We start from the raw sequence: 25,270 nt of genomic DNA on the forward strand, positions 1-25,270 counted from the left end.
CATTCAGTCCACCACCAGCCAGGCGGGGCGCTGAATTAACTGAGAAAATAAAGGTCATTTGGTGCATCAACTTGTGTTATCTTACACCACAAACAGTAACAATGCTCACCTTTGGGTAGTCTACACACAGCAGGTAATATGCTGCATAAAGTGGAGAGAAAAATAATTAAACGAAATTCCACTATTTATGTTGTCGGTGTTATCGATCGTGCAGAGTTAACTGCCTCTTGGTTACTGACTGGTTTCCATAGGGAGGTCAGAGGTCAGGGTTAAAGCTGATAATGTGCTGCTCAGACACACTTCAATGCTGCCTGAAATGACCACAGGTTTTTTGAGCCACAGTGAAGACCTTTGCATGTAAATGTTCTTTAAAGAAAAGCACAAAGTATGTACACTGAGGTTCAGCACAGTCTCCGCTGGAGGCAGAATGCAAGTAGCATCTGATGCATGTTGTTCTCTGCACTGACACTGTAGTGATGACTTAGAAAGATAAGAGTCTTACAAACACTATCTGGTTGACAGAAAACCAAGACATTTATGTAAATCTCAAAATAGCTTGGTTATTTTTAATGCAACAGATGTTCTTTTTTTTTTTTATTTCAAGATTCACCTTCGTGAATACACTGATAGTCAACCATCTTTGTTATCTCCAGCATCAGTAGTAAACACTTCATTCTGAAACTATTCACTACCAAAGCACAGAAACATTACTGCAGATGCTCTGAGACTGGCTGCACAGAAAGGTGGTGTGATCTGTGTCACAACCTACGCACAGTGATGTATAAGACTACTTCAGCTCCCCTCAGAGCAGACATAAGAAATATACATTGACAATAGCACAAGACCTGTGCGATTATGTGATTATACTTTCTTGTGATTTGTATCTATTCAGCAGACAAAATCAAAATTAAAGCGAATGCATGACAAGTGCAAGCAAGCTGTAGTTTATTCTTTCAGGGAGCTTTTGTATTATGATCCTTTTTCTCCAGAGTACAGTGTTGAGCATAGAAAAAGTTTTATGTTGGTTGCATTCTATTCAGTTTACTGGTTGTACTGTATTCTTCAGTCAGTACGCTTCAACTCGTCACTGCAGCCACCTTCAGCGCAGATTCATGTTGCTTTCTCTGAGTGAGAACAAAGATCAGTTTATGGCTGTGCTGTGTATAAATCCTTGAGGCGTAAACTGTTCCCACTACAACGCTGCTTTACAACTCAAGGAGCAGACGATAGACCGCCAAAACAAACAAGTTTTTAAAAGCACTTCTTCCAAACAGTTTACCAAGTTTTTACACAGCTTTACCGACACACAAGGTTTTTTAAACAGGAATATTTTTTTCAGCCTACGTAGTTTAGATTAGGTGTAATTCAAACATATATCACAAACAATGGTCGTTAATTAAATATTTAGTCGTGTGTGAACAATATATACCATCATTTGGCTTTTAAACTATATTAAATATATCTAAAAATAATGCAATGACAAATATATTGGCTGCATTACCAAATGTTACCCTAGTACTCCTACAACTGCATGTATTAACCCGAAATGGCTCTTTTTAGTCGTGAACAGACCAGCAGTAGGTAATGTGTTATCATAATGTAACATATTCAATTTGGACAATTATGTACAATTATAAAATGACGCCGTGCCTGACATCCCCCTTTAGCTGCTCTCAGGTCACTATAAACCACAGCCCCAGCGGGCTTATTGCTTTATTATAATATCCACATAGGTTTTGTTCCATCATCATCTCAGCTATAATGCAAGGCTATAATGCCCATTCACTAGCCTGGTCATATAAAGGGCAGGAACAATACAGAAGTCTGAACTACTATAGTTATATGAAGATGCTGTTGGTGAAATTAGCTGAGAGTAAATGCAGTGATTTGGAGTGTGGGGCTATTGCTGCATTCATAGTAGTCACTTTGTGTCATTATATGAATTCAGTAGACTGACAGGAAACGGTAACCATAGAAGAGGCTGTGATGGCGAAGAGAGATGATAATAGCCCGATGTGTGCATTTAAATCATTATTGTCCAGAATGTTGCACCATAAAGCCTTTTAATGCAGTTTACTGGTCTGTGCTCAAACAATATATCAGAGCGCCCTCTGCTGGTCTGTAGAGGACGCTGCTCTTCCTCACAGCCTTTGAACCACAAGTGTGTGTGAAGTGAATGGTCAGAGGACATAAATTAGTATATCTGCAATATTGTCAGATCACATAAATAAATCAGAAGTTGTGATAGTACATTAAATAAAGAGGTAAATTATGGGTCCTGGGAGGAGTTGATGCCGCGGTTACACACAAATGGAAGCAGGGCGAGCTGAGAGCGTGGTGGTGGCTGGGCAGACTGCAGAGGGTTTTGGGGCTTAATGCCAGACAGGCGAAAGGGAGGATGGGTAGACAGACTCACACAGGCGACATTCCCTCAGGGGCTTTACTGATTGGCACTGATCACAAGGTCTCAGCAAGGTGCCATTTAATGTGAGACCGTAAACAAGGTCATAATGTCGTCCGGTTACAGCTGCCAGTCACCAGGCCTGTCTGTGACCAGCAAGGTGCCACAGAGGGCTGCGGGCTGAGGCCTCAAAGACTGAAGTCAGCTTTAGCAAAAGAGGAGCTACATGCTGCAGGACTCCCAAACAGCAGCGAGCTGTTTCCCCCGGGGGTTCATTACATTGAAAGATTGTTCAGCAACTCAACTAATTTGATGAAAAACAAATTTAGATTTAAAAAAAAAAGATATATATCCACAGTTTGAGTCAGTTATAACACCTAAAGGTCACATACTTGAATTGAGAGTTGGGAAGTTATGTGAAAACTAGTTAGAAAGCTAGCAGAGAAGTCTAAATATCTAAAAAGGGATAAATCATTGAAATAGTTAGCTGAAGGTTCAAACAGTGCAAAATGTTACTAAATGTAAGGAAAATCTATATGTTGTGATAAATTATATATGAAATAATATGTTAACTATTTATCCTGATGTATGCATAGACAGCTGAGGGAAAGCCATGTATGTGCTGGAATACCGATAAACCATTTATGCTGTAGACAGCTGGCAGCTGGATGGTGTTGACATTGAGACATATTGATCACCATGTCAGAGTGGTGGTCGCCCACAGCTGAATTTAGAGAGAGGGCGAAGCAAGGAAAGTGAGGGAAACAAATGTTTGTCTCTCGAAAGCGTGCCTGGGGCGAGACGCTCAACACTGAACGCTGACTGGTCCGGTTGCTTCTCTATTGATTTCAGACTGGGATGGGCAAGCAGGCCAGCCAAGGCCTCTGGTACTGACTGACTGTCTGGCCAGCGACTGATTAGTTAATGTAAAATCATCCTCAATTTAAATCAGGCATCACCGGACAGACACAAAACACACTGCAGGGCCATAAACCAGTTTGATTCACCTGCTGCTTTTATTGTGGCTTGCATGTATACACACCACATGATGTAAATCAACTTAATGATTATATTGATAACATAGTTACTGTTAAAATCTGATCATAAAATCAACTTTAAAAAACATAATAACAAACACAAATTTGCACAGTGAGCTGGAAATGAAGCCGTAAGATAAGCTGCTGACTGTAGTACAATAACACAAGTTGGCCTGTGGAGGGAGCAAGAGCACCATTAGAAACACCTTGCAGAGCATTTTCAAGTCAATCACTCACAGTAAAGCAAACAAGAGATGAAGTCAGAGGTTTATCAAGGCAAGTGGTATCACTGGGAGTACAGGGTCTGTGTGAAAAAGGAGGCTGCTTTCATTCTTATATCCTCATCACAAGTCCCTTTTATATCCAAGTCAAACCCACGTTGCATCTTTGTTGTTTTTTTCAGTATAAATGTACTAATCAGATTTGGAAAACAAAGAGTTTTTGGATTATAGCTGAAACAGTCATCATTTTTTTTTTTTTTAAAGTTATTACAGTACAACTAAAAGTAACCTGTGTAGGACTTTCCCCAAATATATCATCGTAAAATGTATTATGACTATATATAATATGTATAATATAACTATCAGTGCAATATATCATAAGTTCTGCAACCTTCTGTTTCACATTTTGTTGGTAAATTTTTTAAATTTCGCCAAAATATATTAGTGAGAAAATACTACACACAGCCTCTTTCATATCCCAACAGCATCTTGTCAGTAGTGACCATGCCCCTGCTGGACTCTCTGTCCAGTGCATTAAAGTTTGCATGACTGCACAGTCATAGTCTCCTCTGGCCAGCGGTACGAGTCCAGAACTAACTCATCATAGTTGGTGCTATAGGTGAGGGAGCGCACATATGCGTCTTTGTCGGATGGCTCCGGGTGAAGGGTCGCCATGTTGTGCTCATAGGCGTACTCCACGATCTGTAATGCACAGGTTTGTGGAAGTTAAAGTGTCTATACAACTGAGGACTGGTGAGGTACAGCTGCTCTTTATTGTGTCTTTCCTCAGCTCTCACCTTGACAGCCAGTTTGAGAGAAACCTCCCTGATAGAAGTGAGAGGAGGATACAGCCTTCCCTCCGCCAGGTCCTTCTCTGTCACCAGGTGAGCAAGAGCCTGTTAAACAGCAAACATGTTACGGTCGAGAAGAAAATGAAATGACACGAGTAATATTATTCTAAGGTTGGGACATATACGGAAAGAGACAGCGATCGGTTTCTAATCACGTTTTGACTGTGAAAAAGGAAGAAGGAAATATGGATGTTAAAACATGACACGGGGGAAAAGTCTTACAGTGGAACAAGTTTTAAATGTGATCTCAGGTATCAGCCTCACAGAGGAATTAGTTTTCTATTACATTTTATCAAGTTCTCTCTGTGTCCTTCACAAAGCCAAGTAAATACCTCTGCTCAATTACACAGGAAGTATTAGTTTTATCATCATTATTTCTAGAATTGTACACTTTCTTCCTGATGATCTTAAGAACAGGGTAGCCTTTGATCAGGCTGTCTGAGTAATGTGACGAATGCTTTCATGTGCCAGATTTTGGGTAAATTCGTTGCTTTTCGGTACTTTTATACAAATTTATACAGCAACAAGTAATTAGTGGTAGAACGTAATAAGTACATTTACTCAACTACTGTACTTATATATTTCTATTTTTCTGCCATTTATTTTAAGCAACTATTCCACTAAATTTCAGAGGGACTTCTAACTCATAGGTGCTATAGTTACAAATTCATATTTTATATGCAATACATAAGATGAGCCTTTAAAATATGAAGCATAGTTACAAGCTAAACAACCCAAGTGGCTAATATCAGGTTTACCTCAACCAACTACAACATTAAAGTACTTTTTGCTAATATCACTTATGCACTTCATTAGATTTTCAAGATGTGACCTTACTTCAGGAGACTTCAGGAGACTTCAGGAGAGCCAGTAGAGGTTCAGTGACAACACGACTCATTGATAACATAACTGACCATGCCTTCATTTAATAAATAATAATATTTTTAATTTTACATGTCAGTGTGTTACCTCTGCTGCAGTGAGGAAGATCTCCTCAGTAATGTGTCGGACAGCACAGGCGATGACACCCAGGCCCACACCGGGGAAGATGTAGGCATTGTTTCCCTGCCCAGGGAAGAACTTCCTCCCGTCAGACAGGGTGACCGGGTCAAATGGGCTGCCACTGGCAAAGATCCCTCGCCCCTGCAGCACAATGTGTTACAGTAACATATACATGTATACCTTTCTGTTCCCATTTCTCATTACAGATGAGCAATAAAATCATTCACAGCCACACAATGGGAGTACAGCTGCTATGAAGTGACACCACCTCTGTGAGTCTGTAGCACTGCTCAGCGGTGCACTCGGCTTTGCTGGTCGGGTTGCTGAGGGCAAAGACGATTGGGTGTTTATTGAAGGAAGCCATGTCCCTGATGATCTGCTCGGAAAAGGCTCCGGCAACAGCCGCCACACCTGAGACAGAAAGCCATCCCTGTGCATTATAGTCCATTTCAGACTTCTTTCAACTCTTAAGAACTCATGTGACCTTAAAGTCTCATTAAAGTTTGCAAATGTATCAGTCCTGTCTGCCAACCATCCTTTGCATCAAATCCAGCAGTGTCATCTGTCTAACACAAAGAATGTTTTATGGAAATATGAAATGCTTGTTGTTTTACCAATGATGGCCGTGGGTTTCAGTTCCTGAACCACATCCTCCAGTTTCTTCATCTGTGCGTGCTCATGAGCAAACCTCTCCTTCTCATGAGTCAAGTGGTCCCGGCCCTAGGGATGTGAAGAGGATGAGTGAGGAGGAGGTCATTAAAGACCAAAACCATCTGTGGAAACAGTTTAATACTTGGAGCCACCGTTAACAAGGATGCCTTTTAAGTATTCCTCTGGACTGGAGGATCACCAATTGGGAAAACAAGAAAAAAGAAACAGAAAAGAGATCAATATGAAGAGGAGAGGGAAGATTGCTGTTCAATTTCTTTAGAAGCAATTTTTGCAATTCTTTAGAAGAATTGAGGACAGTGAGGAGGAGGAGGAGGAGGAGGAGGAGGAGGAGGAGGAGGAGGAGGAGGAATGAGAAGGAGGAGGAATGAGGGATGAATAATATGAATATTGTCGACAAAACAGATGTATGACAGATGTTAATGTTCATCTCCTGGAGAGCCTTTTGCTGTAATTCCAAGGAAAGACTGCTGTCATATAAATTAATGAACCATTGGAGATGTTTTTTTACTTGATTGTGGAGATGACTGATGTCAAACAGCTTAAATCCACCCTTAGAGACTCTTAACCTGTGAGAACTCAAAACTGATGTTTTGTGCATTGTAGCATTTGTTTTATTGAGGATTTTTGACTTATCTTATCAACTTCCTGCCATTTGTGTTTGAAGCTTCAGTTGTAGTGGTCAGATTTTGTAGGATTAGGGTATTTATGCCTGCGTGTGTTTGTTTGTGGTATTTTATTAAGTCACCTTGACAATAAGACCCTTGGAATCAACCATCCAGATCTTTTTCAGTGACTCTTCCTTGGAGAGCCCCTCCTTCTCCATGGCCATGCTGATCAGCTCAGCAATCCCCATCGCTGCCTGGGAGCAAGACAAAAAGAACGGGTCAATCTCAAATCTCAAAGTCTATCTGAGCTGAAATCACAACACAGTCTTTTCATTTGAAAATCCACACAGCTCACTGATTGAGAGATTGATTGATTGTGTTCTGATTGGTGATGTTAAAAGCAATTGTTTTTTTAAAATGGAAATCCTTCCTCTGCATACAAATCAGGGCAAAATGTCTGAGTCCCTTGTTTAAAGTGAGAACATGTAACTTTGACAGAAGAAGAAAAAAACAAATAAAAAAGGACTTTACAAGCAAGAAAACACACCCTTACACTCTGACGTTTTACATTCGTGGTCTGGGATGTTGAGAGGCTTAATCTTAGTGAGCTATAATTAGTAAACTTTAGTTAGATGTTGCTGTTTAAGTGAAATTACTGAGACAGTTTGCTGACTTCATGACTTTTGCTACAAGTTAGGCTACATTTTAGTGCGCCACAGTTAAACCTCTCAATGGTTTGTCTCAAAAATGAAACACACTGCACTTCACTGTGTTCAGACCTGCTTGTGGTCCAATTTCAACTTCCGTAATAAAGAGGTTTTTTTAATTGAAAGTCAGCTCTCAATGGAATGGAATCATCTTAAAGCATCTTAAATACCACCGACACCACCAGGACTTTAATGCTGGGTGCAGACTACTCAATATCTTTGGCTGTTAAGATGGTCATAATGTCAGATTATCCATTAATAGAATCATACATTCTTGCTGTGACTCGACTGAGATGACAGACCACACATTGGTCCCTGACCAATCATAGCTTGCCGCCTTTCATGAGTGCGGCAGACGTCATTCTCTTCTAATTACCTCTTGTGGCCACAGTAGCCGCCGTTTAGCCAAACGTACATAGTTAGCCTCACTTTCAGAGAGCTGCACCTACCTCCCCTGCACCTTGGAACACGATGGTGTGGTCGCACATTTTGCTCTTGGTGATGCGGAGAGCGGCCAGGAGTCCAGCTACTGCCACCGCAGCAGTACCTAAGGAGAATTACAGTTTCATTAGGTTTAATCTACTCTTGGTGATATTCTTCACAGGATTTAGCATAGGATAGGATTTATGATTTATGTTACTGCTGCACATCCAAGACACCTTGAGGATAATAGGAAAACTTGCTCTATTGTGATACTAATAGTGGAGAGTGAGGAGGAGGAGGTGAGGATGAAATGAGGGATGAAAGACCTGCCAGACAGAAATGAAGGAATCAGATGTTTTCTTGCAGATGATGAGCATGAAAATCAAGTCAGGGCCAATCCAACCAAAATGACTGAGTAAAACAAAAACATGAAACTAAATCTATGTAAATGGTATTTCCTGTATTTAAATAGATTTATATTAACCTTATAAGAATATGGCAAGACTGTTTATTCATTTTATTTATTTCATATACTTTCATTTATCACTTCCGTTTTTTGATGGTTCAGTGAAAATATGGTCTAACAAAAGAACAAATGCATAAATAAATTTTTCTGAATTTCACTGATCACTTAGTCTTCTGAAAGACAAATGAATGAATAAATGAATTAATGGTTTTTAGATGGACAGAGAAGATTTGTGTGTGTGTGTGTGTGTCGCTGACATACCTTGGATGTCATCGTTGAATGTGCAGTATTTGTTGCGATATTTGCTCAGCAGGCGGAAAGCATTGACATTTGCAAAGTCCTCAAACTGAATCAGACAGTCCATCCCGTACCTGCACACAGAGCAGCTGCATTTAATCACGCTGGACCAACAGAGAACTTGAAGACAGAAAAAAAAGAAATAAAGGAGATGACAAAGCAAATGTTAGTTATCATAAAGGGTCATTTGATTAACCTTTGCACACACACACACAAAAACACATCAAGAGAGTAATCTATCAACTTTATTTCAGTCCTGAGGGGGGCGCTCTCCCACTGCATTACACAGCACAGGGCAAGAAATTAAGATGCTGGATTGTTAGTGGCCAAAGTTATAAAAACGTTGACTTCAGTTTCTCTGAGTATGCACAGCTATACGTGATCATTGAATAGATAGAGAGTAACAGTCTCTTTTCTTAGACATAATGTGTAAAGTGGAAATTGAAGCAAGCAACTTTGTGCACGGTTTTGTTTAATAGACATTTGACAAGCTGACACCTGTTTTGCTCAGCTTTACGAGAGCGCCTCACAATGAGCATCAGCGACAGAGGTCAAACCTTCACAAAGGAGGACAATTACAAAAACACCAAATCTGAAGGAAAAGAACACAGAGCCCACCCAGTCTCCCAGTAAACCAGCAGTGCTCTGTTTTACAAGATGCTGCTCAGACCACCTATCACATACAGTCAATACAGCAGCACAGAGGCCTGTGCCAACAAGCGCCCACAAAAACATCATACAACAAAAATAAGCCCTAAGGCCAATGTTATGAGTCTGTAAATTAGATTTAGCAGTGACAGAGAGGAATCCCAAGTCCCCATGGCTTTCAACACATGGAACGTTTCTTCAGGAATTTACTGGATGTTTGCAGAGCAACTGCTGCTGCTTTATCCTCAAGATGAAAGACAGCTTTTCAGTGGCAGGAAAAGGAAAGAGGGACCTGGTGAAGGTGTGCAGGATAACACTCTGTGTGAAAAGCTAATGGCAGATAGATGCAGGGAAAGTACAGCACATAAATGGAGATTTTAACACTGATTGTCTTAGTCATCTGGGTGGAACGGGTGAGGCTGTCTGTAACCTGTATTAAAAACAGTAAAGATCATGTTTCAGTGAGTGAATGAGGGAGGAAATTGGGGACGTGTCAAGAAAACAGGCCGAGACGCTTCGAACAGCCCCCCCCCCCCATCCTCCGCCACCTGCAGCCCTGTCAAAGAACTGAACAGCAGCGGGAAGTGAAATCCTTCCTTGTCATTTGTTTTTCACAGTCAAGGTTATTTGTTGTCTTTTGTCCTTTTCTTCAATGTATTTTAACTTTCTCTGTTACTTTTTCAGTCTTTTCATAAAACCACTTTGTGCCTTGCTTGCACTGTTATTGTACAGTTCACTAAAGCTGTTTCCCACTTGTTACAGTGGCTGCGAAACTGCTTAAACTTCCAGCAGGACGAGCATAAAGCTGAGAGAAAGCAAGACAAGAAAGAAATGCAGGATGAGGAGCGACCCCAGTTCAACTGTAATAAAACTTAATGTCCTGATGAGAGAGTGCCATCGCTGGGTCACTGTTTATCCTTCGCTCTGCCACACTGCAAGACTCAGACTCCTGATACAAAGACTGACAGCCCGGCTGACTTACTGCCAACACGGCAGTAGCGTTGAGGAGAGAAATGTGTTTTCTATCAAGCAGTGAGCAGTACTAAAGCACTGAGCGGCTGTGTGAAAAGGATGAATAATGAGGCCAAGAATGGAACTATAAACTTTTCATTGTGTTGGGGCTGTATGAGACGGAGACAGGCGACAGGCGAGGATAGATGTGGCCTTGCCCCATTGCCAGTGCAGCGCCCTCTGGTATGGTTTGGTGCAGCTCCTTACTGGAGAGGTCACACCAGTTCACACAGAACCAATCTGCTCATGCAGAGAGTCCAAAGAGGTGGATTTGGGAGTGTAGTCCTTTGCTGAAGCTGAGAGCCGTGCTCACATCCTGCAAGTATTCTCAGGAAAGACAGAGGATTAGGATTTAAGGCTTTAAATGAGAGCGAGAAACAATATTGGATATTGAATTCATCATTTTATTTTAAAATGACAGCCCAGAAAGACTGCTGACAAAGATCTGAGTGACTGAGCTGTGAACACATGCATATTTATGGGCATCCACTGACCGTAAACTATAGAGTGACGATCTGTGGTTGTGGTACTGCAGAAAGAAAGGAACATCTTCCCAGTGAAGAAAGCACTTTAGTCTATAAAGATAGGGGGGTGTTTTTGAAAATGTGTGTGTGCAAGCTTTGCCTAGAACAAAGCTTCTCTTGGAGGCCATTTGTGTTTGTCGTCCCCATTCTGCCTGAAAGTCTGTTGTCTTTCCTTGACGACCCTCTGAATGGAACGCCAAAATCTGACAATGCGCCTCTTTGCCAGCCGAATAAAAAAATACCCCGGACAAAGACAGCCGGATTTGCTTTTGTATCTAAGCTGAAATATCAAGGGCAGTAACCTAAGCATGACAGGGCACACCCAAAAGATGAAAAACACAGACCATATTCCTGACTGTGCTGAGAGAAATCCATTCATCCCTGAGCAGTAGAGGAGAAAGACAGAGGGATTGGGAGAGAGACTGTCCTCGCACAAAAAGTACCATATTTGCAATGAACAGATGTAGGATCCCCTGTTTTGGATGGGCAGAGGGTAAAAAATACAGCCTGCAAATTACAGAGTCATTGTTTAGTATCAATAAAATACACTTGCTGGGTAAAAGAATATAGACTAGAAGACTATGAAGACTTCATATGAAGACTGTTTTTTTACTAAGTACCTATTTATTAATTACAGAGTATGGTATTATCCTTACTGGTACACAGGAAAGTGGAAAAAAAAGGTGCTGTACTATACAATTATAATTTTGTTACAATGGGTAAATAGATTGTAAAACATTTTTAATATGAATAACCTATTATTATGGTGTACATGGTCATTTTTGCTGGGGAAGGAAACACTGGGTCCCTGATACCTTTACAGCTAAACAATAAAATATGTACGTTTAATAAGTAAGTACTTACATAAGCTATTATATACGACTTTAATTTGGAAACAAACTAAACTGAAGTAATTAATACTTTAACTTGTTACTATTAAAATGCTTTTGTTCTTACATATCTAAATTAGTATTTAATTTGGTGATGAGCACATCATGAGTTGGAACTTAAAACAAACATCCATGAAAACAGTGACTTTATTCCACCTCTCATGACTGTTGAAAAAAGAAAGAGACGATCTTTCCCTGCTGTTCAAATTAAGCAGTGAGATCGCTTTCCATTTCTTTGTCCAGTGCTTTGTCAACAGCAGAGTCTGTTCAGTGAGCACTGACACCAAAAGGGTCTGGTGGGAAAACACTCAAATCTGTCACTTGGATATGAGAACTGGCAACAAAAGTCCTGCCTACACCTGCTTAAGGATGTAAAACAGTGACAGTGAAAACTCATGATTCTGATATGGCTGCTCAGGTTTCCAAGTGTGTGCAGAAATATGTCCTGTAATTCTTCTCTTAACAATGACTCCTACAAAAAGTTGCCAAATGTGGCCTTGTGTCAGCTTTGACCTGTGTGTCCTTGTGTGATAGCTGACAGAAATGGTAGAAATGAATGACGATAGTTACAATAGATCACATGACTGATGACTGATGCTCTAACACAGTCGTTTTTAGCCACAGCAGTCAGTCTTTTACAGTGATAAATCTCTAAAAACCCACTGCACAAGTGCTCATCACCAAGCAGCCAACAGACAAAGTAAGCAACTAGCTGATGGCCATAGTGGAGCAGCTACAGAAAAAAGCCAGATATTTGCTGGTGGGGGTCAAAGCAGAGCTAAAAGGAGAGTAAATATTGGATTTTGGACATCCATTGGTTGGACATAAATAGGTAATGTTGTCCCTATTTGCTAAATATGTAAATAGGTAATTGTTTCAAAACAAGTTTGACATATAAACTTAAAAGATGCTAATATGCCAGTGTTGTTTTTACACCCTGTTTCCACTGACAACAAGTGGTTGACAAATCAATGACTGCAGGTTCAAGCTTGAAAAACCCCTGTATTACTATAAGTATTATTAATTAAACATGCATCAACCAAAAACTCAGGATCTGAGCTCCTTTGCTTCATCAGGACTGACGGTTACCTGACAAAATAAGTAAACAACCCCACCACTATCAATATCTTTAGACTTAAATATTGCCAGCAGTATGTGACATCACTGTTTTCCACCGGAGCCCTGCCCCCTTCAAACCAGTGAAAAGAGCACAGACGGAAATCTCCCTAAAATAACTACAACTGTTCTAACTTTGGCAGAAAAGACCACATCACTTATCGTAAATAGCTGACTGTGAAAATTTAAATGTAATACTTCATAATACTGCAAACTTTGTCTGCAAGCCAATGACCTCGATCCACTCACACGATATAAATCACATTATGAAGAATGGTGTTTTGATTTTAATGAGTTTCACGTTGCAGACTTCTTGAAACAACTACACAGCCAGACAAGACACCTGCAGAGGAGACAATAGCCTTTCCTGCCATGGAGCTGTTGAAGCCATCTGGGAAACACAGAGCTCCTTTGTGCTACAAACTTTTATTTTGCTGTGATTTATGACTTGCCACAATAATATGGGTAGTAGAATGAAAGACAAATACCTAGACTCATTGTTTTCTGGAATGGTACTTTCTGAGTTTCTTGATACTTACTGCCAAACCAGTGCAGTATACTGAGCAGTAATGCTTGTGACAAAGCTATTAATGTTAATAGTATGAAAAAGAGTGTGAGACATAAGACGCCTTCCCATGTGGCGAATCACTCAGATATTAGTGTTACGCCTGTAGGACGAGGGAGTTAGTGAGGGACCCGGCTCCTACAGGAAACACAATCAGGATTCATCTGAGACTTGATGAAGTTTGAATCTCCAGCTAACAGGAAGTAGGTGGATGTCATATATACTTCCAATACTGAGGAAGAGACTAAAAAGCAGTGATTCTTTTAGGTGGACTGCATACAGAGCCAGGGAGGACCTCTGCAAGGAAGGTCACAGACAAGGGTGCTCTGTCCAAACACAGCTGTCCAACCTGTGTGCACATATGTGTGTTTGTGTACACACACAGGCTGTCTGTTAGCGCCGTCCCTACGGGGCTTCATAGCTTCGTGGCTGAAGCCTTAATAAATCCCCAGCCCCCTCTCGCTCTCCTGAGAGCCAGCATCTCTCAGCACACATTATTTCTCAAATCCCCGAGCCGTCATTAAAAACAAAGACGCATTCTGCATTCTTTCTCCTCTCCTCTGTTGCAGCTTTCATCCATCCATCCGTCCATTCATCTATCCATCCGTTGGTCTGTCGTCTGGTCTGTCTCTGCTCCTTCTGCTTCTAGTCTCAGTGCCAAGAGTTTAAAATAGTTGATGTCATTCCTGTAGTCTTTGCATGCTACTCAGAGGTGTATGGAGAACACCCTAAAGCCGGTTCTGTCAAATACTGTTACTGTTTCCAATACTTGGCAAACGGTAAATATACAGTATACGGCTACCCAAAAATATACTTTTAATGAAATGTATCTACCCTCATTTGATGTCAGTGCACAAACAGTTAAAGTACTTTTGTGTTAGAGGAAAAGTTTGATATTTTGGAAAATATGCTTATTTACTTTCTTGCAAGGAATTAGATGAAGTAAATATGATTTAAAGAAGTAAATATGATCTAAAGAAGTAAATATGAAGCTTAGCTTAGCACAAAGGGGGAAACTGCCTGGCTCGCTCCAAAGGGAACAAAATCCACCTAGCAGACCTCTAAAGCTAATCAACTCTAATCACTAATTAAAGTGTTATAAGTTGTGGTTTTAACAGGGCTGTGTGACAGACTAACTTTGTGTTTTTTATAACATCAGTCAATATATCATAATCAGATTTTTTTAAGCCCTCAAATAGAGAAATTGATATTGGTCAGGCTCTACTGAATACTCCTGAAAGCTCCCATGGCATCACACCATATTAGATACCGATAAAGGGGCATTTAGAACGTGTTATTGCTGTGTGACTGCAAGCATTTTTTCTCTTTTAATGAGTTTTCTGTTTAAACACATCCCTCCAGTTTTATCTCATTACCTTTATGCAGTGGGATTCCTGAAAAGAAATCAGCACATACCAAGAACAGCACATTAAGGATTAAGTGGGATGTAATGTGACAAAATGGTGAGTGTTTCCCGGACAGAAAATACAGAGTTCAAAGTTTTAAAACCTTTCCTGAGCCTCCATTCATCCTCTTTAAAGTGTTGTGGGTGTGTGCAGGAGATTAAAGAATTATTCATTTCTGCCTGAAGACAAAAGCAGCAGACAACACCTGCTGATTATTCAGCGGGAGCAGTGGAGTCTGGCCTGAAATCAAACACTCGGTTAAACTTAAACTAAGAAGTATTTTTAAATGGTGGATTAAATGTCCCCCCCAGACCTCTGCTGCTTATTGATGATGAGTCAATCTGAAGTATTTTAGCTCATGTTTAGTTTCCTAGAAAACTAAACACGAATATTACTTGAAAGACTGCAGAGCTGTAATCATTCATTCAATCTCTGAGCCCATAATTACTCATTTTCCGCCAATCTGGCTCCTTTGGGGAAAAAGCTTCGCTGTTCCCTGTAGTTGAGAAGCCACCCAGTTATTAGAGTCATGGCTTCCTGTTGCCAGCTGGAGGGGGCCCAGACCCAGGCTTCTACTGGACTATGGTCTCTCCGGGTTAGGATGAGTGTTAACCATGTGTGTGTGGCTGTGACGACTCCACAGCACACTATGATACAAAGATATAGACGTGTTGGCATGTATGTAATTCAAAGGTATGCAAAAGTCTGGTCAGGACTGCAGTAAACACATGAGGTACAAGCCCCAAAGGGAGGAAATATGACTCAACTAATTTCAACTCACTTCATCAACAGAAGAGGGAAGAGACTAAATCTGTGCATGAAAACCACACGAGTAACCTAATGAGTCTTGATCGCAAGTTTAAAGAGTTCTATAATACAGCTCATTTAGTAAATTATGGTCCCATTTAGAGTAAAATAGATGATGAAGCAGGGCATGCCTTAGGGTGGGACTACCTTATGACTAATCAATCAGAGGCAGGTCGTGCATAAACCTAACCAATCAGACGTGAGGGTCTTCATGGCACGAGCATCACCTCTGGTTCCGAAACCAAGAAGCTCAAGTTCATACATTTCTACATATCCTGTTTACAAAAAATAAAGAAGCTCTTCTGTCACACTTTAGACCGATAGACTAGTCCGATCATTGCGGATGAGTTCAGACTAGATGATAAGAGTCAAAAATGCACAAATGTTCAGCTGTTGACAGATCAACCGTCTGGTGAATTTCTGTTTAGCTGTGATCTCAGCAAACCGCCTGAAAAGAATCGTGCGAGTATCAATGAAATCAAAAGCAGTGATGGTTACCAAGGCTCTCTGATCACTTTTCAATAAGTGCACATTGCCATTTAGCCAGTAAGCAGAGTTTTGATTGACATTGCTTAGCAACCAAAACTTATTTCGAAGAGGGCAAAACCAAATCATCGGTGACTGAAGTTCCAGACCTCCATATCCTACGTCACACTGCATGCACTGACCATGCTAAACTGCTTAACATATTTCTTTTAACAGCTCCATGTGCTGTCTGTATTAGAATGACAATATCAGGCAGCATAAAGGGAATGGGCAAAAGATGAACTGAGGGCCAAAATGATCATACCTGTCTGACACAGCCTTCATAAATTCATCCAGCAGGTCATCATAGGCCTGGCCTCTCACTCTCTTATGTCTCAGCCCAATGTAGAAAGGGTCCTTCAGCAGCGCCTGCAGAAACACATGGAGGTGAGAGGAGAGAATATGAACCTAAGAGGAAGATTGAAGGAGATGCAGACGCAGGAGAATTTGTTTTTAATGTTGCATCTCAACTTAATATTTTTGTCTTTAAAGCTGCACTAGAAAACTGTGCCAGTTAGTAACACACTCCTAAAACATTGTTGGGTTCACAGTGGACAGTTGAAATAAAATCAGAATCGTTGCAGCAGAGATGTTGTTTTGTTTTTATTCCATGTATTTTCCTTTCTTGTTAAAAATTGATGCCTACATTACCCACAATGCAACTTGACAGCTGACAGTTTGGTTAGTGATTGGAATGTGTTATGCTAATAGTGGCTAATGTAGCCTTAAGCTTCTAGCCTCTAGCAGAGATGAAGAGCGGGCTAAGCAGACCTGGATGTTTAAAATGTGGAGGAGTTCCTCTTTAAAATCTCGATTTCCAAGTTTGTAAATTGATGCAAGAAACTTACAAACACTACACTCACTTACCAAAGTACGAGCACTTACATATATTTAGCCTACTAACATGAATATTTACTAAGTTACTAATTGGAACAGTTATTTAAATAGTCCATTAAAGACAATTTTATTTTCCTTACAGTTCATACCAAATTGCCTAAAAGAATTCTGAGGAAATGAAAGACATGTAAAATGAAGTGTTACCAACATGACTGTAGATTAGACCGCACTCTATAAAGTTGGGAGACTTTTGTTCAACTAATTAAGATATGTGTAGCAGAAGTAAAAACAGCCTGATTTTTATTCCATGGCATGGATCAAGCTCTAAACACACTGAATCATACACTTCCCATAATGCAATTTCATAGGGTCTTTCCTTAAATAATCTTAGCTTGGTACATTTTTTCTCATCTTTATTTTGAAATCTCAGTAATCTGATTTAGAGTTCAGTCACTCTGTCCTTTAGATTCATCCACGTCTGTCCTCACATGTATCACACATGCTTCAGCAACTTTGAACTTTTTAATGGGGAAAAGTAGAACTGTGCATTTCTATGCCTTAACTACAAATACAAATATATATGGGTGTATGCATGTGCTTGTACTTCTTGTGCATGCTCATGCAGAGTATGAACCCCTCTGTACAAGGAGCAACAGAAGAACTCAGGGAATGTATGACTGAGGAGTCTGTGTGAGTGATTTCTGTCTGCTCTTGACATTTGCTGGATGTGAAAATTAAAGAGAGAGGAGAGATATACAGTATGCAGTGTGTGAGCACATTCTCACACTTACACACACCTGAGTCTCTGTAGACCTTAGACCTTTGCTAAGATGTAAACCATGTGTGTGATCCTGAAGCACTGAGAAAGACCTCCTGTCATGTCAGTTAACATAAAGTCTGCAAATACTCCTCCACTTACAGCAAACCCTAAACCCAGCTGTAAATGTTGTCATTTTTATTGTAATATGAGTCACTTTCACATGGTTTTAGCAGAGATGTCACTGTTACACTGAATGAGCGAATTACTGTATCTCTGGTAATGAACAATCATTCTATAATATTGCATTTTTCTTTGTAAATTTTCCAGCTTCACTCAAGTTATATGCATCCAAATTCTCCAGTATTTCAGTCATTATTTGCTTCAGACGTTTGGGGTGGTTTGTGCTAATGTCAGCATGCTAAAGTGCTCACAATGACACTGCTAACATGCTGATGTTAAGCAGCTATAATTTCAAAATATGTATAATTTCAGTTTAATGTGTTTGCAGGTTAATATTTGCTTAAGTAAGAATAAACAAAAATACGAAACTGGCTGGGGCATTGTTTTCTTTCTTTTTTTTTTTTCCAGTCCTTCAAAGGCAAACTACTTGTGTGAAGGACATGAAAGAGCAGCAGCAGTAAGCTTTGACCTCTGCACCATAGTATTTTGAAGAATGAGAGGGATAAAGCGTGGAAGTGAGAAAATTAAGAGCAGAAGCTGATGGGGAGCTGCGTGTGTGTGTGACCCTGAGACAGACAGAGACACAGAATGAAAGACAGAGTGAGACTGTGATGAATTAGGTGGAAGTAAATGCCACCCAGCAGTGAAAGATTGCTTACAGACTTTGTTTTGGAGAATCTACACATATTTCACCAGATCTTTGACATGCTACACCTACCTGACATACCATGGCTGTCTCTCAACACACAACACTCTGTAGATTCCAACCTAGGCAGATTTTAGAAGATTATGATCTAAACATGCTACACCCTGTAAACTTAGACTTGGAGGGAATGTCGATCCCAGAGGGTAGTGAACTGTACCAAAAGCGTTGTCATGCCTCGTTGGGACAGGCGACCTTTACTTCTGGAGATGGATAATTAGAGGGTGTCACTAAGATGAGCGTGGCTTGGAGACGGCAGCGGCCACCTTTCCATGGCAGGGTCAAAAGACGCCATGTCCAAGAACAGCTCAAAAGGTTTATTTAAGGCAATATTTATTTGAAGTTGACAACTCATTTCCTGGCAGGCTTTTAATGGGCAGTAATGGGCTGGAGGTGGCCAAGTTCAACTGTAACCAAAACAAGCAAAACATTTTCATGTGATCCCACAGAGAAGTGGTTTGATATCAGAGAGAACTTTGGGTGGTAATTTCACAAGATGATGCAACAGCATGCAAGAAGAAAGATGTTATTTTACCGTCGTCCACCTCTGCAGTGGATTTTCACTTGCAGCTCATGTGTCTTCTATTGTCTGGCTGCACTGTAGGTGACTCAGACAATCAGGAGTGAGTTTTAAGTGGGATGACCTCGATGACACTGCGCTGAACTGTTGACATGAGTTGTCTTTCTGTCCAAGATTATCCTCTGTTGACTGGCAAAACTGTCCTCTGTGTAGTACAGCCCCTTTTCTCTCAGGAGGGATTAGTCCTTGTGTATGGCTTTACAGTTCATGCTCGCTAGAAACACAGAAGCTCCATTTTCCCTGTTTCCAAACTGATGAGTGTTGGACACCAGGGAAATAATATCAAGTTATACTTGATTACTTGATTGCTTTGTTGCACTGGACTTTTGATGAGAGACTTTATGTAGTTAAACATGTAGCTGTTAGTGTTTAAAATGTGACTGCAGCATTTATGAAGAATTACATTTAAAGAAGCAGTGGAATTAGGCCCGAGATCAAGAATATCCTGGACCAGGTAAAGGACACCCGCCATTGAATACGAGAAAGCCCACCCAGTACAGACACACAAACAGCATATTGTCCTGGATGACATCATTGACTGATTTCAGCATGAATGTGTGTGCTGAGGTTATTCCAGGTGACATCAGGCCCAGGGATACACAGACAGATAGTGCACAGTCCAGGAAGATAACAGGATGATGCAGTAGGAGCTTGGTTATTTTTCTTCATGCTGTGTGTGTGTGTGTTTCTGAGCCTCTTTCCCAGCAGATACTGCAAGTCAGTAGGTCTTGTATGGTCTCTGTATGAGAGAAAGTGATACGAGCTGTCCAGGTAGGGAGAGTTTATTGCTCGGTCTAACACGAGATTACACAGCTACCACATTCCTCTGCAGAAAAAATAACAACTACACAGCAGCCAGACAGACATTTTATTGGCACTAAGCCTCCCCATGATCTGATAAAAGATTAAAGGAATAGTTTGACATTTTGGGAACACTTTTAGTACAGTTCCCCTTGATTTATTACCCAAGTAAACTTTTTCCTAATGAGTTTATGGTGTCAGTCTCTATTTCCAAGTCTTCTTCAACACAGCGTGGTGTTCATTTAGTAAATGGAATGAACGTCACTTCTGGCTCCAAAAAAACAAGATGGTGACGACCATGAAACCAAAATAGTGACGCCCATAAACCAACCATTTAGTAGTGAATCTTGCAAACCGGTACATGTTAGTGTTGGACAGATATTTGTCAGAACTCCTGACAACCAGCTTCACACTGGGATATACTGTAAGATTGTTACCACTCTTTAAGAAAACAAAACAAACAAATATGTCTTTGTCAGAGGGTCTGTCTGCTTGACTGTTTTGATGCCTGCCTACTGGCCTCTCTCTCTCTCTCGCTCTACCCTCACATCCACTCAAGGACAAATATAATCCCATAATAACAGTCATTTTAATAATTAGCTAGAGCTACCACTACCTCATAGCCTCCCACCTCCATCTGCTCCCACCCTGCCTTCACAGGCAGGGCTGCAGAGTGAGGTGAGGTACCAAGAGTCAGCAAGCTAGTCTGCCTCCCATGAAGCCAGTCACACACACACACACACACCATTTATCCCATTACAACTCATTTAGCCTGTCATCTCTTTAGAATAATAGAGAAATGGAAAAGTAGGCCATGGCCATGCAGACTACAGTAAAATCTCTTTTTATCTATTTCTTAAAGCATAAGCAGCAATACTACTTCTCCAAGTGTATGTATATGATTCCTCTAGTTAGTGTCTTTATCTAAAATAAAAACAAGCTTATTGTCTTTCTCAGAGTTAAGAAGATCAATATGCAGTAAGTTTTATGTCCAGTGCAATTAATGGAAGTTTTGAAACTGAAGTTAATTGATTACATTGCTCATTACATCACTTTTCACATCACATCACATTTCTATAATCTTCGTTACTTTCATCAATCAATGAGCTTTAGAGGTACTAGGAACTATAGTTGGACTGGAACCATGCTGGTCTTGCTCCCAGTCTTTAAGCTACACTAGGCTACACTAGTGCCACAGACCTGAGATTAGTATCAGTCTTCTCATTTAGCTCTTGGAAAGAAAGCTAATTAAGTGTATGCTTAAGTATTCCTACAAAATGTCTGCGTATTTGTGTACTGCAACAACCTGATCAACTGTGAGCTCTACATCCTACTCCACATCTCAGACATACACACAGCTATTGTATCCATTGTATTGGCAGGAAGTATAAGGCAGATTGAGGCATGTATGGATCAAAGATCATCAGACAGCTTGTTAAAGTCATGTTGTGATCCCCATAAATGTTGCCATGCAAGAATCTTGTCTGCAGATGGTATTATCACCTTAAACCAGAATAATTCAAACACAGTAGTAGACTTAGTATGGAAACTTGGAATGATAGTGATGAGAGGTCAAAAGGTAGAGCTTCATACAGATAGACAATTGAGGAGGAGGACTTGGCAGAATGAGAGATTTTTTCTCTAAATCCAGTTCAAATAGCACAAAAACGTTAATGCAGTAATGTAATATCTTTTATGGGCTTTCTGGGAAGACTCTGTGTAATGCAAGGGATTTCTGCTGTGACCTGGAGAACTCTGATGAAGTGTGTATCGGGTAAGTGCTGTCACAGAGGGACCTCAGTCCATCAATGACACTATCACCTGCATGAAATCAGGGATATCCTTGGTCTCTGTCCAGCCAAACAACTCTTCCATATTCTTTCTGCTAGTTATTTCTTGCTTAATTCTATTTTCTATCCCCAGCAGCATCCCTCAACTTTAATCCACTTGAGACATTTCCTTGGATTGAAACTGAAGTCCTGGGACTGAGTCATGTGAAGACTGACTTAGAAAATGAAGGACAGCTTCTGACAGGCTGAGCTCAGCTGTGTTGGGCACACAGGCATCTGAGGCTGCCACACCCTTGGCTGAGACCAGGAGCTGTGTATATATAGAAGAGCACACAGGCTATTCTTAGTCTGTTTAGGGCTACAGACCCACGTGCTACCCTACCCAGAGTTTGACTCATCTTTCAGAGACCCTGCAATAGAGAACAAGGACCATAGGTGAGTAACTGCAGCTCTGTTGGCCGCTACTCTCAGACTGGCAGAGGGGAGAGGTACTTTCCCAGCTGGCATCCATCAACGGAGCTGCTTACCTCACTTATGAAAAGGGTGTTTCCTGGTTGTAAAGTATGAGATTTGTTTTCTTTTTCTTGGCTGATTTCTAAGGCTAGGCCTACCTGGCTACGGTGGATACACAGCATTTCCTTATTGGCACACAGTATCATGTATTCATGGCATGTCCAATTGTTGAAGCAATATTTTGAGTTTAAGGGTCTGGGGCAGTGAGGTCGAGAGGTGAGCAAGAAGACCAAACACAGTTGATCATTACTACTTGGGGCTATAATGAGCCTAATATCCCCACAGGAATGATTTGAGTTTCATTCCTGATTTCCTCTGTGTGAAAGGTGAGTAAGAAAAAAGTAAAGGAAACTATTATTCCTCAGCATCTGTTCCTAAATGATTAAAAGTTAGTACTTCTCTGAGCTGCTTAGCTTAGCTTCTTATAAACAGGGGGGAAATAGCTAGCCTGGCTCTGTCCAAAGGTTATTCATTCTGTACCAAATTATTGTGAGCATTTGTTATGTCTAAAACTATTATCTGTAATCTTTAAAAACTGGAGTGACATAAAATGTTCTTTGCAAAGCGATTATGTACCTTAAAAACATAGTTTCTTAAAATGTAAAGTACATATAGATGCATGAAATGTATGCTGAAATACAGTTCATGAGTAAATTTTACTTTCTAACTCTGAGGGGAATCATGTAGAAATAACAAACCAAGTTGCTTACAGTTCTGTAAACGTCTATCACTTATATTAAGACCTCAGCTCTTACCTCATTGTCCGTGCCCACATCCAGCATGACAGGCAGGCACTGCTGTGGTGGCACACCTCCACAGGCTGTGTAGAGGGCCAGCTTGCCCACTGGGATGCCCATGCCATTGCAGCCCAGGTCTCCCAGCCCCAGGATCCTCTCTCCATCCGTCACACACACCGCCTGTCAATTAACACAACTGTCAGTCATAAATGGCAGCATTCACATCAACCACCTCATGCGTTTAAATCTGTCTATGATGCTGCTACATGTAGACTATTCCTAAATTTGATTTTGTATAATGTTAATACAGAATTTGATGAGAAAATAAGTTCTGCCTACATGTCTCATGAGCACAAACTTACTTTACCAAAACCAAAGTCCACCCTGCTGAACAGAAACATGTTTTTTTCCTCAGTGTAAGCCAGCTCCTCCTACACCCTCCTGGCCTTCCACTCACCAGTCACTTTACTTATTAAGCAATAAATACGTTCCTCTGGGCTGATTCCACAGCATGAAACAAATCAATTGTGTAACACTTAATATCACCAACAGAAGTGTTTAATTTGAAATGTTCCTAATTCTGAGCGTTTTTCTTTTTCCACCATTGGTGTGACGCAGATAACTCTGGCATTAAAACTTTTTATAGCCTTATTCCTCCCACAATCTAACAGGTTTAAAGGAGACATATTATGCTCATTTTCATATCAATCTCTTTCCAAGCGCTCTGTTTTAGCTCTTGTCTCCTTAAAGCCTCAGAAAAGTACAGTCTGCTCTGATTGGTCAGTTTCCACAAGCCTGAGCAGGCACCGTCCACATGAGCTGCACAACACGTTAACGCCAAGTTAAACAGGCTAGCCTGCCAAATAAATAGCAAAACAACATAAAGCATGCTTGCTCGTAGTTTTGACATCTTAGTTTTACCGTAGCCAGTGTTAGCGACATAACGAGGATTGCGGACAGCCAGTGGGCAGGTCTGTCAGCGAGCTCAAGGAGGTGACATGTTCAAAAGCCCCACTTCTTAAATCACGGAAGGGGCCAAGAGTGTTTTCACACTCATTTACTTAAAGATGGAGCAGAATGACAAGAGAGAGCTTGTCTTTTCTCATTGTTTAAGTGTTTCTTCACACGTATTTATGTTGGAAAGATAATAAAAAGTGCACTGAATGTTTAACTTTTTTAATGACTGTTTGCTCTCTCTCTATGGAAATGTTAACAGTAGGACATATTAGGTGAGTTTATGATAAGACCACCCTGACAATGAGAGGCGGCATGTCAGCGCCGAGGTAAATGCCATGCTGTTGACAGCTGTGAGCAGGTGGCTGAGGCTGCAGGTATATTTGACATGCCAAGAATGCCTACTGGTTTCGTCATTCTAAGTATGTCTAGATTATGACTTGCACATAGTTGCACTAGACAGAAGATTAAAGGAATATTTCAGGTTTTTGGGAAATTGGCCAGTACAGCAGGTCAAGAGAACAAATACCAAAATCATCCACAGATCCCTAATTATTCACTGGATTTACCACATTAACTATTTTGTGACAGCCTGGTATGAGATGCGTGACCTTTAAGTAATAGAAAGATTGCTTTTTTATAATAATGATATAAAAGTCCAACTTTCCACCACCATCATTTCACAATGTAACAGGTAAAGTCATCCCTGATAGTTCAAAAAGAATCTTCAAAGGTTTTAAATGTTGATCATATTTCAAACAAAACTTAAATAAAAAATAACCAAACAACAATGCAACTCTTTTATTGTGTCTATTTAGGATTATATTACAGTAAATTCCCATTTCCCATCTCACTGTTATGATAATACACAACAATCTGCTTTTACTTAACTTAACTTACAATAAAGTTCTGAACCTAGTTCAGACAATCTCTTCTGGGAGTGTAACTCCATTGTATTGTACAGTTCTTTTTTGCTATTTCCTTCTGCAAAAAATTACTTTGGGTTGGTTTACTAGGATACTTTTGTGCTACACTGGTTTATATCAGTTGGTTTTGGTCTTGTCTTTGGATTTACTGACAATGAGAACCAAAAATCTGTTTGCATGTTTGCACACATAAATTATGTTCTGCTTTACTATCCAGAACAGTTTCCAGTAGTTTCCAAGGGGTCTGTAACATGGAGGCGCTAGAACAACACGAGTATTATCAAAGAGTTCATGCCACTTTTTGAATGAAATTAC

At 40.4% G+C, this 25,270-nt stretch overlaps 1 protein-coding gene across 1 annotated transcript in view; it reads right to left on the reverse strand.

Moving 5' to 3' along the window:
- Positions 1-3,411: 3,411 nt before the first annotated feature.
- Positions 3,412-25,270, reverse strand: part of me1 (malic enzyme 1, NADP(+)-dependent, cytosolic) — a 73,871-nt gene continuing 52,012 nt past the window's right edge. Inside the window, exons 5-14 of the mRNA XM_070835759.1 lie at positions 23,094-23,255; positions 16,440-16,543; positions 8,647-8,756; positions 7,946-8,043; positions 6,930-7,043; positions 6,127-6,232; positions 5,781-5,923; positions 5,480-5,653; positions 4,457-4,555; positions 3,412-4,361 (exon numbers count right to left, since the gene is read on the reverse strand). Coding sequence (XP_070691860.1) covers positions 4,194-4,361; positions 4,457-4,555; positions 5,480-5,653; positions 5,781-5,923; positions 6,127-6,232; positions 6,930-7,043; positions 7,946-8,043; positions 8,647-8,756; positions 16,440-16,543; positions 23,094-23,255 — 1,278 coding nt within the window. The 3' untranslated portion in view covers positions 3,412-4,193. The remainder of the gene's footprint in view (positions 4,362-4,456; positions 4,556-5,479; positions 5,654-5,780; positions 5,924-6,126; positions 6,233-6,929; positions 7,044-7,945; positions 8,044-8,646; positions 8,757-16,439; positions 16,544-23,093; positions 23,256-25,270) is intronic.

This window comes from Pempheris klunzingeri, chromosome 8 (genome assembly GCF_042242105.1).
Source record: "Pempheris klunzingeri isolate RE-2024b chromosome 8, fPemKlu1.hap1, whole genome shotgun sequence".
NCBI lineage: Eukaryota > Metazoa > Chordata > Actinopteri > Acropomatiformes > Pempheridae > Pempheris > Pempheris klunzingeri.